Source organism: Gavia stellata, chromosome 38 (genome assembly GCF_030936135.1).
Source record: "Gavia stellata isolate bGavSte3 chromosome 38, bGavSte3.hap2, whole genome shotgun sequence".
In the NCBI taxonomy this organism is placed as follows: domain Eukaryota; kingdom Metazoa; phylum Chordata; class Aves; order Gaviiformes; family Gaviidae; genus Gavia; species Gavia stellata.
The window spans coordinates 197,589-210,616 of record NC_082631.1 but is presented as its reverse complement, the minus strand read 5'-3'; the positions used below and the strand labels follow the sequence as shown (position 1 = coordinate 210,616).

General features: G+C 68.5%; 1 protein-coding gene across 1 annotated transcript in view; it reads left to right on the top strand.

The window, feature by feature from the left end:
• The window catches only part of CACNA1A (calcium voltage-gated channel subunit alpha1 A), a 37,005-nt gene that overhangs the window by 4,754 nt on the left and 19,223 nt on the right, over window positions 1–13,028 (top strand). The window contains 25 exon segments of the mRNA XM_059833034.1: window positions 316–455; window positions 2,567–2,658; window positions 2,745–2,897; window positions 3,286–3,473; window positions 4,071–4,174; window positions 4,257–4,372; window positions 4,447–4,503; window positions 4,621–4,710; window positions 4,892–5,101; window positions 5,172–5,284; window positions 7,238–7,298; window positions 7,301–7,349; window positions 7,649–7,780; window positions 7,915–7,987; window positions 8,086–8,203; window positions 8,293–8,360; window positions 8,452–8,558; window positions 9,275–9,836; window positions 9,839–10,008; window positions 10,241–10,413; window positions 10,416–10,589; window positions 10,686–10,827; window positions 10,915–11,044; window positions 11,458–11,517; window positions 11,593–11,699. Coding sequence (XP_059689017.1) covers window positions 316–455; window positions 2,567–2,658; window positions 2,745–2,897; window positions 3,286–3,473; window positions 4,071–4,174; window positions 4,257–4,372; window positions 4,447–4,503; window positions 4,621–4,710; window positions 4,892–5,101; window positions 5,172–5,284; window positions 7,238–7,298; window positions 7,301–7,349; window positions 7,649–7,780; window positions 7,915–7,987; window positions 8,086–8,203; window positions 8,293–8,360; window positions 8,452–8,558; window positions 9,275–9,836; window positions 9,839–10,008; window positions 10,241–10,413; window positions 10,416–10,589; window positions 10,686–10,827; window positions 10,915–11,044; window positions 11,458–11,517; window positions 11,593–11,699 — 3,389 coding nt within the window.

Here is a 13,028-nt window from a genome sequence, read left to right as displayed (position 1 = left end):
GGGTCCCCGACCACCCCGGCGTGGGTGGCAGGACCGGGGCTGGCTGCCAGCCTGCACCGCGCACAGCCAGCACCCGGCACATGGTGGCCGCGGCTCCTGGTCCCCCCGGACCCGCCAGCGTCCCAGTTTCCTCCTCGCTGGGAATCTGGGCCACGCCGGGAGCGGCGGCCGCCTCCGCCCTGCGACACCTGGGGAGGGTGGGGGGGACGGGGCCAGCGGCTGCCCCGCATGCCCGCTCGCCCCATGGGCTGGGAGCGCGCGGAGGGCGTCCCCGTGTCCCCGGTCCAGCGGTCTCACGCCTGTCCCTGTCCCCAGGACGACACGGAGCCGTACTTCATCGGCATCTTTTGCTTCGAGGCGGGGATCAAGATCATCGCGCTGGGCTTCGCCTTCCACAAAGGCTCCTACCTGCGCAACGGCTGGAACGTGATGGACTTCGTGGTCGTCCTCACCGGGTGAGGTCCCTGTCCTGCCCACCCGGGGACGTGGGGGGACGCGCCACCCCCCCGTGGGGCTGCGTGTGCGTGTGCACACACGTGTCAGCCCTGCGCCCTTCCCCACGTGTAGCAGACCCACACGTGCGCGTGCAGGCGCGCAAGCTCTAGGACCCCGCCTGCGTCGTGGGGCATGTGTGTGCAGAGGATGCGTGTGCACACGCGTGTGCATGTACCCATGTGTACACGTGTGTGAAGTGCCCCTGTGCGCAGGGCTGCACCCGCCGGCGGTCCTGGGCGTCACCGACGCCTGCCGGGCTGGGGCCGGGTGAGACGTTAATTATCGCCTGTGGCGCTCGTCCCGCTTCCCCGGCGGCAGCAAGTGCCTCTTAGTGCTGTCACAATATTTCCCCGCGCCGCCACTCACCGGCTCGGCACCCGCACTCGCCGCCGGCGTTTCAGCGGCAGCCCCGGAGCCCCTGGCTGGCCGCTGCCCCCCCGGCATGGCACCCCAGCCCCAGCCCCAGCCCCAGCCCCACTGACTGCTGCCGCGTGTCTTGCACTCGCCCTCCTGCTGGGAGAGCCAGCGGGGAAACTGAGGCAGGGAGCAGCGGGGCTGTCGTAGGTCGGCGACTGGTCCGTCCCCTCCGTGCCCTGCGTCCCCTCGAGCACTCGGCCGCAGCGGGGGCTGCTCTGGCTGCTTCCCCCTGCCCTGCACCCCTTGTTCCCCCCTTGGTCCCCCCCCCACCCCTTGCTCCCTGCCTGCTCCCCGCTGCCCCCCTGCGCAGCCTGCTCCCCCCCACTCCCTCTGCACCCCCCCGCTCACCCCCTGCACCCCCTGCATCCTGCTCCCCCCCCGCACCCCCCCGGCTCCCTCCACGCTCCCTCCTTACACCCTGCTCCCCTCCCTGCACCCCGCACCCCTCCTTGGTCCCCCCTGCACCCCCTCCCCTGCATCCTGCTCCCCCCCCGCACCCTCTGCACCCCGCCTTGCACCCTACTCCCCCCCCCCCCCCCCCGTACCCCTCACCCCCAGCCCTACCCGCGTGAATGAGCCGTGGTGGCGCCGGGGCAGCGGGGATGAATGAACCGGGGGGACCGCGGTGCGATGGATGGGGGTGAGGGGATGAATGGGGTGAGGGGATGAATGGGGGTGATGGGGATGAATGGGGGTGATGGGGGTGAATGGGGGTGAGGGGATGAATGGGGGTGATGGGGGTGAATGGGGGTCATGGGATGAATGGGGGTGATGGGGGTGAATGGGGTCATGGGATGAATGGGGTGAGGGGATGAATGGGGGTGATGGGGGTGACTGGGGATGAATGGGGGTGACTGGGGATGAATGGGGTGATGGGATGAATGGGGCCGGCCGGTTGCTGTGGCGACAGGCGGCAGGGAGGGGACCCTTCCCCGGAGTCAGTGGGGGCTGTGGGGCCGGCAGTGGGCCCCCGGGATGCCGGGGTGCATCTGGGTGCCTGGGTCGTCCCCCCCACTACCTGGGTCCTTGGGGACCCCGCGGGCTGGTGCTGGCTGGGGGCTGCGACCCCCCGAGCTGTGCCCGGCTCTGGCATCAGCACCGGCAGCGCCACCGCGCTCGGCCCGGAAAGGCTAAATATAGCCCAGCGCTCCCGCCCGCGCTGCCAGCACCGGCTCCCGGCCCTGACGGCACGGCCGTGGGCACGTGGCCATGCGGTGGGGATGTGGGGCTCACGGTGGCCGTGACGGTGTAGCTGTGGGGCACGTGGTGGCCCGTGGAGGATGTGCGGCTCTGCTGGGACGTGGTGGCTCTTGGTGGCTGTGGGGGGAAACGTGACCCAGCTGGGTCATGGGGGGCTCGTGGCCAGGCTGGGACGTGGTGGCCCATGGGGGGCTCGTGGCCAGGCTGGGTCGTGGTGGCTCTTGGTGGCCGTGGTGGCACGGCTGCGGGGGATGCCTGGCCGGGCTGGGACGCGGTGGCCCGGTGTGGGATGTGTCTGTGGTGGGACACGGTGGCCCATGGGGACGTATGGTCATGCTGAGATATGGTGGCTCTTGGTGGCCACGGTGGCACGGCCGGTGGGGGTCCCCGGCCGGGTCGGGGTGCCGGCCGTGGTGGGGGGTCCCCGCCCACTGACCCCCCCTCTCGCCCGCAGCATCCTGGCCACGGTGGGCTCCCAGTTCGACTTGCGGACGCTGCGGGCCGTGCGCGTGCTCCGGCCCCTCAAGCTGGTCTCGGGGATCCCAAGTGAGTGGCGTGGGGTTGATGGGGTTCTGGGGGGGGCCGGGGGGGGGTGCCGGGGGGCTGCGGCCGCTCAGCCCCGTCTGACGCAGGTTTACAAGTCGTCCTGAAGTCCATCATGAAGGCGATGATCCCGCTGCTGCAGATCGGCCTCCTCCTGTTTTTCGCGATCCTCATTTTTGCAATCATAGGATTAGAGTTTTATATGGGCAAATTTCACACCACCTGCTTCGACCTGGTGACGGGTAGGTGTGCCCCCCCGCCTCAGTTTCCCCGCCGGGGAGGGCGCAGAGCCCGCCGTGGGGCTGGGACCGGGGCTGGGGGCTGTCTCCTTCCCCCCCAGCTCCCTGGGCCCGTGGCCCGCGCCCGATATGGAATGGCCTAATTACTTCTCTCCCTTGATGAAGATGCCGTTAATTGGCGGGAGCTATTTCTGCTCGGCGGCCGCGTCAGCACCATGGCGGGGGGGGGTGAAGGAGGCTGCGGGGGGGGGGACGGGGGGTCCGGCAGCCCCACGGGGGTCACCCCCCGCACCCCAGACTCTCTGCGCTGAACGCAGCCCTGGGAGGGGTCGGGGGGTCCGGGCTGGGGGTGGGGGCGGGAGCGAGCCCCGGATCCGTGTCCCCCCCCCAGACGAGATCAAGGTGGAAGTCCCCTGCGGGACGGACGAGCCGGCCCGGATCTGCCCCAACGGCACCAAGTGCAAGAAGTACTGGGAGGGGCCCAACTACGGCATCACCCAGTTCGACAACATCCTCTTCGCCGTCCTGACCGTCTTCCAGTGCATCACCATGGAAGGGTGGACAGACCTCCTCTACTATGTGAGCCCTGGCGCCGCCGGGACGGCCACCGCCCCGGGGCTGCCGTCCCCTCGGGTCCCCCCTTTCCCCCCTGGAGCCGCCTTCTGTCCCCCGAGGGCTCGCCGGTCCCCGAGGGGGTCCCCAGGGTGTCCCCAAGGGGGTCCCCCGCTCGCCGCTCCCAAGGTGCCCATGGATGAAGAGAAACGGGGCGCAGACACCGCCCCCCCCAAAAGCAGGAGGCGGTTTGCAGAGGGAGGGGTCACTGTGGAGTAGGAGGGTACCCCAATAAAAGGATGCTGGGGTCCCCCCCTCCGCCAGCAGCCCTGAGTCCTGCAGGGATCCTCTGCATCCCCCCAGCCCCCCATGGCCCCCCTGGCCCCACATGGCCCCCCACAGCCTCCTGTGGCCCCCGCGCGTCCCAGCGTGGGGTGGGGAGTGTGGCCGGGGCGGGTTGGGGTGCCACCAGCCCCCGGAGGGGACGCCGGAGCCACTGCGCTGTGCTCCATCCCTTGGCCTATATCCAGCCGCAGAAACGGGGCCGTGCCCGTGTCCCCCCCGGCTCGTGGCACCCCCCGGCTCGTGGCACCCCCCAGCCCTGACCCCTCCTTCCCCCCCCAGAGCAACGATGCCTCAGGGAACACTTGGAACTGGCTGTACTTCATCCCCCTCATCATCATCGGCTCCTTTTTTATGCTGAACCTAGTGCTGGGGGTGCTGTCCGGGTAAGCGGCGGGGGGGTCTCGGTGGGGGGCTCGGGGGGAAGGGGGGTGCCCATCCCGGCCCCCCGCTGACGCGGCCCCGCAGGGAGTTTGCCAAAGAGCGGGAGCGGGTGGAGAACCGCCGGGCGTTCCTGAAGCTGCGGCGGCAGCAGCAGATCGAGCGGGAGCTCAACGGCTACATGGAGTGGATCTCCAAAGCGGGTGAGGGCCGCGCCCCCCCCCGGGACCCCTGCGCCCCCCGCCCCGCCCCGCTGAGCCCCCTGCTTTTCTCTCAGAAGAAGTGATCCTGGCGGAGGACGAGACCGAGGGAGAGCCCCGGCACCCCTTCGATGGTAAGTGCCCTGCCCCGGCGCGCGCCCCGGCGGGGGGGCGGCCACCGCGGGGTGGGGGATCCCGGCGGGGACCCCCGGGTGACGCCCGCCTCCCTCTGCCCCTCGCCCCTGCGGGAGCTCTCCGGAGGGCCACCATCAAGAAGAGCAAGACGGACCTGCTGAGCCCTGAGGATGCCGAGGAGCAGCTGGCCGACATCTCCTCCGTGGGTGCGTGGGGGCGCGGGTGCCGCCGGCCGGGGGGCGGCGGTGGGGGGCGATGGGGTGGTGGGTGGGGAGGTGCCGGGCTGGGGGGTGGTGGGTGATGGGGTGGTGGGGCGGGGTGGCGGGCGGGGCAGGGCGTGGCGGGGCGGGGCGTGGCGGTGACGGGCGGGGCTGCCCCGCCCCGCAGGCTCCCCCTTCGCCCGCGCCAGCCTCAAAAGTGCCAAGCTGGAGAACGCCACCTTCTTCCACAAGCGGGAGCGGAGGATGCGCTTCCACATCCGCCGCATGGTGAAAACTCAGGCCTTCTACTGGACCGTGCTCAGTCTGGTAGCGCTCAACACCCTGTGTGTTGCTATCGTTCACTACGACCAGCCAGATTGGCTTTCCGACTTCCTCTGTGAGTGCCCCCCCGGCGGCCCCCCCCCGCCCGCCCCCGGCCCCCCCTCACTCTCTGCCCCCTCCCCCAGACTATGCAGAATTCATTTTCTTGGGACTCTTTATGTCCGAAATGTTTATAAAAATGTACGGGCTGGGGACGCGGCCTTACTTTCACTCGTCCTTCAATTGCTTCGACTGTGCCGTGAGTCCGGCCCCGGCTCGGCCGCTGCTGGCGGGAGCAGGGTGGGGTGGGATGGGACTGGGATTGGGGAGGAGATGGGGATGGGATGGGACGGGGATGGGATTGGGGATGGGATGGGGATGGGACTGGGATTGGGAATGGGGAGGAGATGGGGATGGGACTGGGATTGGGAATGGGAATGGGATAGGATGGGATGGGAATGGGATGGGATGGGGAGGAGATGGGGGTGGGATGGGACTGGGATTGGGAATGGGGAGGAGATGGGGATGGGATGGGATGGGGAGGAGATGGGGATGGGATGGGGAAGAGATGGGGATGGGATGGGGAAGAGATGGGGATGGGATGGGATGGGGTGGGGAGGAGATGGGGATGGGATGGGGAAGAGATGGGGATGGGATGGGGAAGAGATGGGGATGGGATGGGGAAGAGATGGGGATGGGATGGGGAAGAGATGGGGATGGGATGGGATGGGGTGGGGAGGAGATGGGGATGGGGTGGGATGGGGAGGAGATGGGGATGGGATGGGACGGGACTGGGATGGGGAGGAGATGGGGATGGGACTGGGATTGGGAATGGGAATGGGGAGGAGATGGGGATGGGACTGGGATTGGGAATGGGAATGGGATAGGATGGGATGGGAATGGGATGGGGTGGGGAGGAGATGGGGGTGGGATGGGGAAGAGATGGGGATGGGATGGGACGGGACTGGGATTGGGGATGGGATGGGACGGGACTGGGATTGGGGATGGGATGGGGAGGAGATGGGGATGGGACTGGGATTGGGAATGGGAATGGGATAGGATGGGATGGGAATGGGATGGGATGGGGAGGAGATGGGGGTGGGATGGGACTGGGATTGGGAATGGGGAGGAGATGGGGATGGGATGGGATGGGGAGGAGATGGGGATGGGATGGGGAAGAGATGGGGATGGGATGGGGAAGAGATGGGGATGGGATGGGATGGGGTGGGGAGGAGATGGGGATGGGATGGGGAAGAGATGGGGATGGGATGGGGAAGAGATGGGGATGGGATGGGGAAGAGATGGGGATGGGATGGGATGGGATGGGGAAGAGATGGGGATGGGATGGGATGGGATGGGGTGGGGAGGAGATGGGGATGGGGTGGGATGGGGAGGAGATGGGGATGGGATGGGACGGGACTGGGATGGGGAGGAGATGGGGATGGGACTGGGATTGGGAATGGGAATGGGGAGGAGATGGGGATGGGACTGGGATTGGGAATGGGAATGGGATAGGATGGGATGGGAATGGGATGGGGTGGGGAGGAGATGGGGGTGGGATGGGGAAGAGATGGGGATGGGAGGAGATGGGGAGGAGATGGGATGGGTGGGATGGGGAGGAGATGGGGATGGGATGGGACGGGACTGGGAAGGGGATGGGATGGGACGGGACTGGGATTGGGGATGGGATGGGGAGGAGATGGGGATGGGACTGGGATTGGGAATGGGAATGGGATAGGATGGGATGGGAATGGGATGGGATGGGGAGGAGATGGGGATGGGACAGGACTGGGATTGGGGGTGGGATGGGGATGGGATGGGGAGGAGATGGGGATGGGATGGGACTGGGAATGGATAGGATTGGATGATGGGATGGGATAGGGATCAGATGGGATGGGGATGGGGAGGAGATGGGGATGGGATGAGATGGGATGGCAATGGGATGGGGAGGAGATGAGGGTGGGATGGGATGGGATGGGACAGGATTGGGATTGGGACTGGGATGGGATGGGGATGGATAGAGATCGGATGGGATGAGCATGGGGATGGGATGGAATGGGAATGGGGGTGGGATGGGAAGGGGGTGGGATGAGGACAAGATGAGGACAAGATGAGTATGGGGAAGAGGTCAGGACAGGGATGGGGATGGGATAGGGATCGGGATGGGACGGGGATGGGATAGGGGTGGGATGGGGACACTCTTCCCCCCCAGGTTATCATCGGAAGCATCTTCGAGGTGATCTGGGCTGTTGTGAAGCCGGGAACATCCTTCGGATCAGCGTGCTACGAGCTCTCAGGTTACTGCGCATTTTCAAAGTCACAAAGTAAGTGCTGACGGGCCGGGCTCCGTCCGTCCGTCTGTCCGTCGGTCTGTCCATCCGTCCGTCTGTCCGTGTCTGTGGGTCTGCGAGCACAGGGCAGTGCGAGCATGAGTGAGCGTGTGGACGCACCGAGCCTTCGCGGGGTACCTGAGTGCCGAGCTGCCGTCCCTCGTCCCCTCGCTGCCTCTGTGTCCCCTCGCTGTCCCCGTGCCCCCCACGTGTCCCGTCGCCGTCCCCGTGTCCCCCTGTTCCCCGTGTCCCCGGTCCCCCCGCCGCCCCACAGCCTGGCTCTGCCCTGGCAGGTACTGGGCTTCCCTGCGGAACCTGGTGGTCTCCCTCCTGAACTCCATGAAGTCCATCATCAGCCTCCTCTTCCTCCTCTTCCTCTTCATCGTCGTCTTTGCCCTTTTGGGGATGCAGCTCTTTGGGGGACAGTGAGTAACTGGGCAGGGGACGGGGCCCCCCCGGGACCCTCCCGGTCCCCCAGCATGGGGGTGGCTCTGTGCCCCCGTTCCCTGCTGGGGGGCACCCGGCAGGGGTGGGGTCCCACCGCTGCCAACCCCCCCAGGTTCAATTTTGACGACGGGACCCCTCCCACCAACTTCGACACTTTCCCAGCAGCAATAATGACGGTGTTTCAGGTAGGGACCCCCACCCCGTCCCGCTCCCGGGGCTCCCAAGGAATTGGGGTGCCGGGGCTTCCCACTGCCCCCACGGCTCCTTCCCCCCCACCTCCCAGATCCTGACGGGCGAAGACTGGAACGCGGTGATGTACGACGGGATCAAATCTCAGGGCGGCGTCAAGGGGGGGATGGTTTTCTCCGTCTACTTCATCGTCCTCACCCTCTTCGGCAACTGTATCCTCGGGGTGCTGGGGGGGTCCCGCCAGGGTCCGAGCTGGGGGGGGAATGCGCTGAGCCCTGCTTTGCCTTGACGGAGCACCCAGACACCCTCCTCAATGTCTTCTTGGCCATCGCGGTGGACAACCTCGCCAACGCGCAGGAGCTCACCAAGGTGAGGACTGGTGCCGGGGACATGGGGGGGCCGCCCCTGCCCATCGCCCGTGGCCTCGGGGCTGGGCTGGACGCGGCGCGGGGCTTTGCAGGATGAGCAGGAGGAGGAAGAAGCCGCCAACCAAAAGCTGGCGCTGCAGAAGGCGAAGGAGGTGGCCGAAGTGAGCCCGCTCTCCGCAGCCAACATGTCTGTCACCATGTAAGTGCATTGTGTGCCCAGCTCGTCCCAGCTCCGTCCCAGCTCCGTCCCCAGCTCCATCCCTGGCTCCATCCCGGCTCTGTCCCTGGGTCCATCCCCGGCTCCGTCCCTGGCTCTGTCCCAGCTCCATCCCTAGTTCCATCCCTGGCTCCATCCCTGGCTCCGTCCCTGGGTCCAACCCCGGCTCCATCCCTGACTCTGTCCCAGCTCCATCCCTAGTTCCATCCCCGGCTCCATCCCTGGCTCTGTCCCAGCTCCATCCCTAGTTCCATCCCCGGCTCCATCCCTGGCTCTGTCCCTGGGTCCAACACCGGCTCCGTCCCTGGATCCATCCCTGGCTCTGTCCCTGGTCCTTCCCTGGCTCCACCCCTGGCCCCATCCCAGCTCCATCCTTGTCTCCATCCCCAGCTCCATCCCAGATCTATCCCCAGATCCATCCTTGGATCCATCCTCGACTCCATTCCTGATTCCATCCCAGCTCCATCCTCGGCTCCATCCCGGCTCCATCCAGCTCCATCCTTGGCTCCATCTTGGCTTCATCCCCAACTCCATCCAGGCTCCATCCAGGCTCCATCCTCGGCTGCATCCTCAGCTCCATCCCAGCTCCATCCTCAGCTCCATGCTGTCTCCATCCCGGCTCCATCCCGGCTCCACCCCGGCTCCGTCCCCGGCACGCCTCAGGCTCCCCCAACGCGGGCTGTGGCTCCCCGCTGCAGGAAGGAGCAGCAGAAGAACCAGAAGTCCTCCAAGTCGGTGTGGGAGCAGCGGACGAGCGAGCTGCGGAAGCAGAACCTGCTGGCCAGCCGGGAGGCCCTCTACAGCGAGCTGGACCCCGAGGAGCGCTGGAAGGTGCCCTACGCCCGCCACCTGCGCCCCGACATGAAGACCCACCTGGACCGGCCGCTGGTGGTGGACCCCCAGGAGAACCGCAACAACAACACCAACAAGACGCGCCCCGGCGAGCTGCCGCCAGAGCCCCGTTTCGGCCAGCCCCGCGCCGAGGAGCTCCGCCGGCAGCCACGCTACCCTGACCCCGGCGGCCCCCGCCCTGGGGACCCCCCCGGCCCCGACGGCCGGCGGCCCCGCAGCAGCAGCCGCGAGCCCGAGCGGGAGCCCAGCCAGGAGCGCGCCTATGCCGACGCCGAGCGCCTCAAAGCCCTCGAGCGCCGGCACCGGCCGGCCGGCAGCCGGGACGGCCGCGCTGGCTCGCCCCAGCCTGAGCGCGAGCACCGGCGGCACCGGGCGCACCGACGGGCAGCCGAGGAGGGCGAGGAGGGCGGGCGGCCGAGCGGCGGCCGCGGCACCGGGAGGGCGGCCGGCCGGTGCGGGGCGAAGGGGACGGGGAGCACGGGGATGGTGAGCGGCGCCGGCGTCATCGGCATGCCACGCCGGCCGCCTACGATGGTGAGGGCAAGCGGGACGACAGGGAGAGGCGGCACCGGCGGCGGAGGTGAGCGCAGTGGGCAGGACCCCCTGGGACAAGCGGGACCCTCCCTGGCGCTGGTGGGACCCCCCCGGCACAGGAGGGAGCTCCCCTGGGCGGGGTGGCACCCCTGGGACGGGGGACCTCCTCCTGCTCCTGGGGGGACCCAAATCCCCTCTGGCATTCCCAGCTCAGCGCCTGCCCTGGGCGCTGTGCTGGGGGGTCCCCTCTGAGCCCCCTCCCCTCCGCCTCCCCCCAGGGAGAACCAGGCCCCCGCGGCGCCGGGGGGCCCCACGCTCTCCACCACCCGCCCCATCCAGCAGGACGTGGGGCGCCGGGAGCCCCCCGTTGCGGAGGACATCGACAACATGAAGAACAACAAGCTGGCCACCGCCGAGCCCCCCGCGCCTCCCCCCGTGGGCAACCACACCACCTGCCCCACCGGCCCCCCGCGCCGGCCCCCCGCCACCCCCAATCCCCCCCCGAAAACAGCCTGGTGGTCACCAACCCCGGCGCCCACAACAACCCCGCCAAGGCGGGGGGGAAGCCGGAGCACACAGCCGTGGACATCCCACCGCCCCTCCCGCCGCCCCCCCACCAACGCCCTGGTCCAAGGTAGGGGCCCCCCTGGGGTCTGGGGGTGCGGGGCGGTCTGGGGGGTCCGGGGGGGGGGTCCGGGGGCCGTGACGAGGATGCTCCCGCAGTCAACAGGAACGCCAACCCCGAGCCGCTGCCCCGCAAGGAGGAGGAGGAGGAGAAGAAAGAGGAAGGCGATGGGCAGGAGGAGAACGGCCCCAAGCCCATGGTGCCCTACAGCTCCATGTTCATCCTCTCCACCACCAACCCGTGAGCGCCGCGGGGGACCGGGGGGGACGATGCGGGGGCTCCTAGGCGTGCCCCTCGCCCCCCCCCACACTGTGCCCCCCACCCCAGGTTCCGCCGGCTGTGCCACTACATCGTCAACCTGCGGTACTTCGAGATGTGCATCCTGATGGTCATCGCCATGAGCAGCATCGCTCTGGCCGCCGAGGACCCCGTCCAGCCCAACGCCCCCCGCAACAACGTGAGCCCCCGGCGCGCCCCCCCCATCACCCGCAGCCGGGCAAACGGGGACCCCCGGGCACTCGTGGGGGGTGGCGGGGCTGAGCCCCCTCCTCACGACGCTGCTTTGCAGGGTGGGGTGCCCCCAAAACAGCACCCGGGGCTGTGCCGAAATGGGGTCCCCCCCCCTTGAGCCGCCCCTCAGACCCTGCCCACGGCCCCAGGGTGCGGGGGGGTGGCTTGGGGGGGGGTCCCACAGCCAGGGAGTGATGGGGGTCCTGGGTGCCAGGGGGGTTCCTCAGCCTCAGGGTGCCAGGGGGGTGCCAGGGGTGTCCCAGGGTGGCAGGTGGGTCCTGGGGTGCCGGGGGGGTCCTGCAGCTCTGGGGTGCCAGGGGGTCCCGGGCGTCTCCCCCCACCGCACCTCCTCCCCCCCAGGTCTTGCGCTACTTCGACTATGTCTTCACGGGCGTCTTCACCTTCGAGATGGTCATCAAGGTGAGCGGGGCGGGGGGGTCTGCGGGGCAGGGGGCCCCCCCGGCGCCCCCTCACCCCCTCCTTGCCCCCCCGCAGATGGTGGATTTGGGGCTGGTGCTTCACCAAGGTGCCTATTTCCGGGACCTGTGGAACATCCTGGACTTCATCGTGGTCAGCGGGGCGCTGGTGGCCTTCGCCTTCACGTGAGTCCCCCCTCGGGACACGGGGGGGGACGCGGGGGGGGTCCCAGGAGGGGTGGGCACCCCATGCTCGGGGGACAGCAGTGGCACTGGGGAGAGGAACAGGGGTTGGCGGGGAGGGGATGGAGACGGCGGGGTCTCGCCTCTCCCAGTGCCTCCCAGTGCCTCCCAGTGGGGCCATCCCAGCCCCACCCTCGGCTCCGCCGGGGTCCGTCCCGTGGCCGTGCAGCCGCTCGCCGTCCGCCTGCCGCGTCCGCTGCCCGGCTGTCCGCGCTCTGCTGTGTCGCTTGACGTCCGTCCTCGGCCGCTTGCCACCGCGCTGTGTCGTCCTGTCACCGTCCTGGTGTCCCCACGCCCCGGCAGCGCCACCCCCGTGTCCCCAGGCAGGATCAGGCCCCGGTGCCCCCCCGTATCCGTATCCCCCGGCAGGATCAGGCCCTGGTGCCCCTGGGGCCGAGCAGCCACCCCAGTGCAGAAACCCCAGAGCAGTGAGCAGGGCTGGAATAAGCCCTAAATAAAGATGAGGAATCCCCTCGCAAAGGATGAGTAGCCTCTTAGTAAGGAGTGAGTAACCTTCTAGTGAGGGATGAGGAATCTCCTAGGAATGGGTGAGCATCCCCTGAGCGACTGAGCATCCCCTGAGTAGAAGGTGAGCATATCCTGAGTGACTGAGCATCCTTAAATCAAAGGGTGAGCATCCTAGTAAAGGGTGAGCATCCTCCAAGTAGAGCATCCCCCAAGTAAGTGAGCATCCCCAAAAAAAAGGGTGAGCATCCCCTGAGTGATTGGGCATCCCCCCAGTAAAGGATGGGCATCCCCCAAGTAAAGGATGAGCATCCCCCGAGTAACTGAGCATCTCCCCAAGTAACGGGCGAGCAAACCTGGAGCAGACCCTGAGGACCTCCTGGGAAGCCGGGATCCCCCGTGGCTCCCCCACCCTCCTGCTGGGAAGCGGCCGGGGGGGCGCGGGCGCGGGGCGGGGGCCGGGCTCTCACCGTGCCTTGTCTCTCCCCTTCCTCTGCCACCGGCCACAGGAGCAGCTCACGGTAAAGTCTTTCTGCCTTCATCTCCCGCCCGTCTCCGTCCTCGTGCTCTCCTCGTGCTCATGGTCGCGCCTCGCTCCCCCCACACCCCACACCCCCCCCTTCCGCTTTCCCTCCCCAAAAGCAGCCTCAGGGACGGGGCCATGGGAAACACACCGGGCTCTCCCTGGCGTGTGATGAGCGTGGGGGGTCTCAGCCTCGAGCCTCCCCCTGTGCCGGGCAGCTGCTGCCCGCTTGGCTGGGGAGGGGACTGTCACCGCCGGGGAGGGGACTGTCACCACCGGGGAGA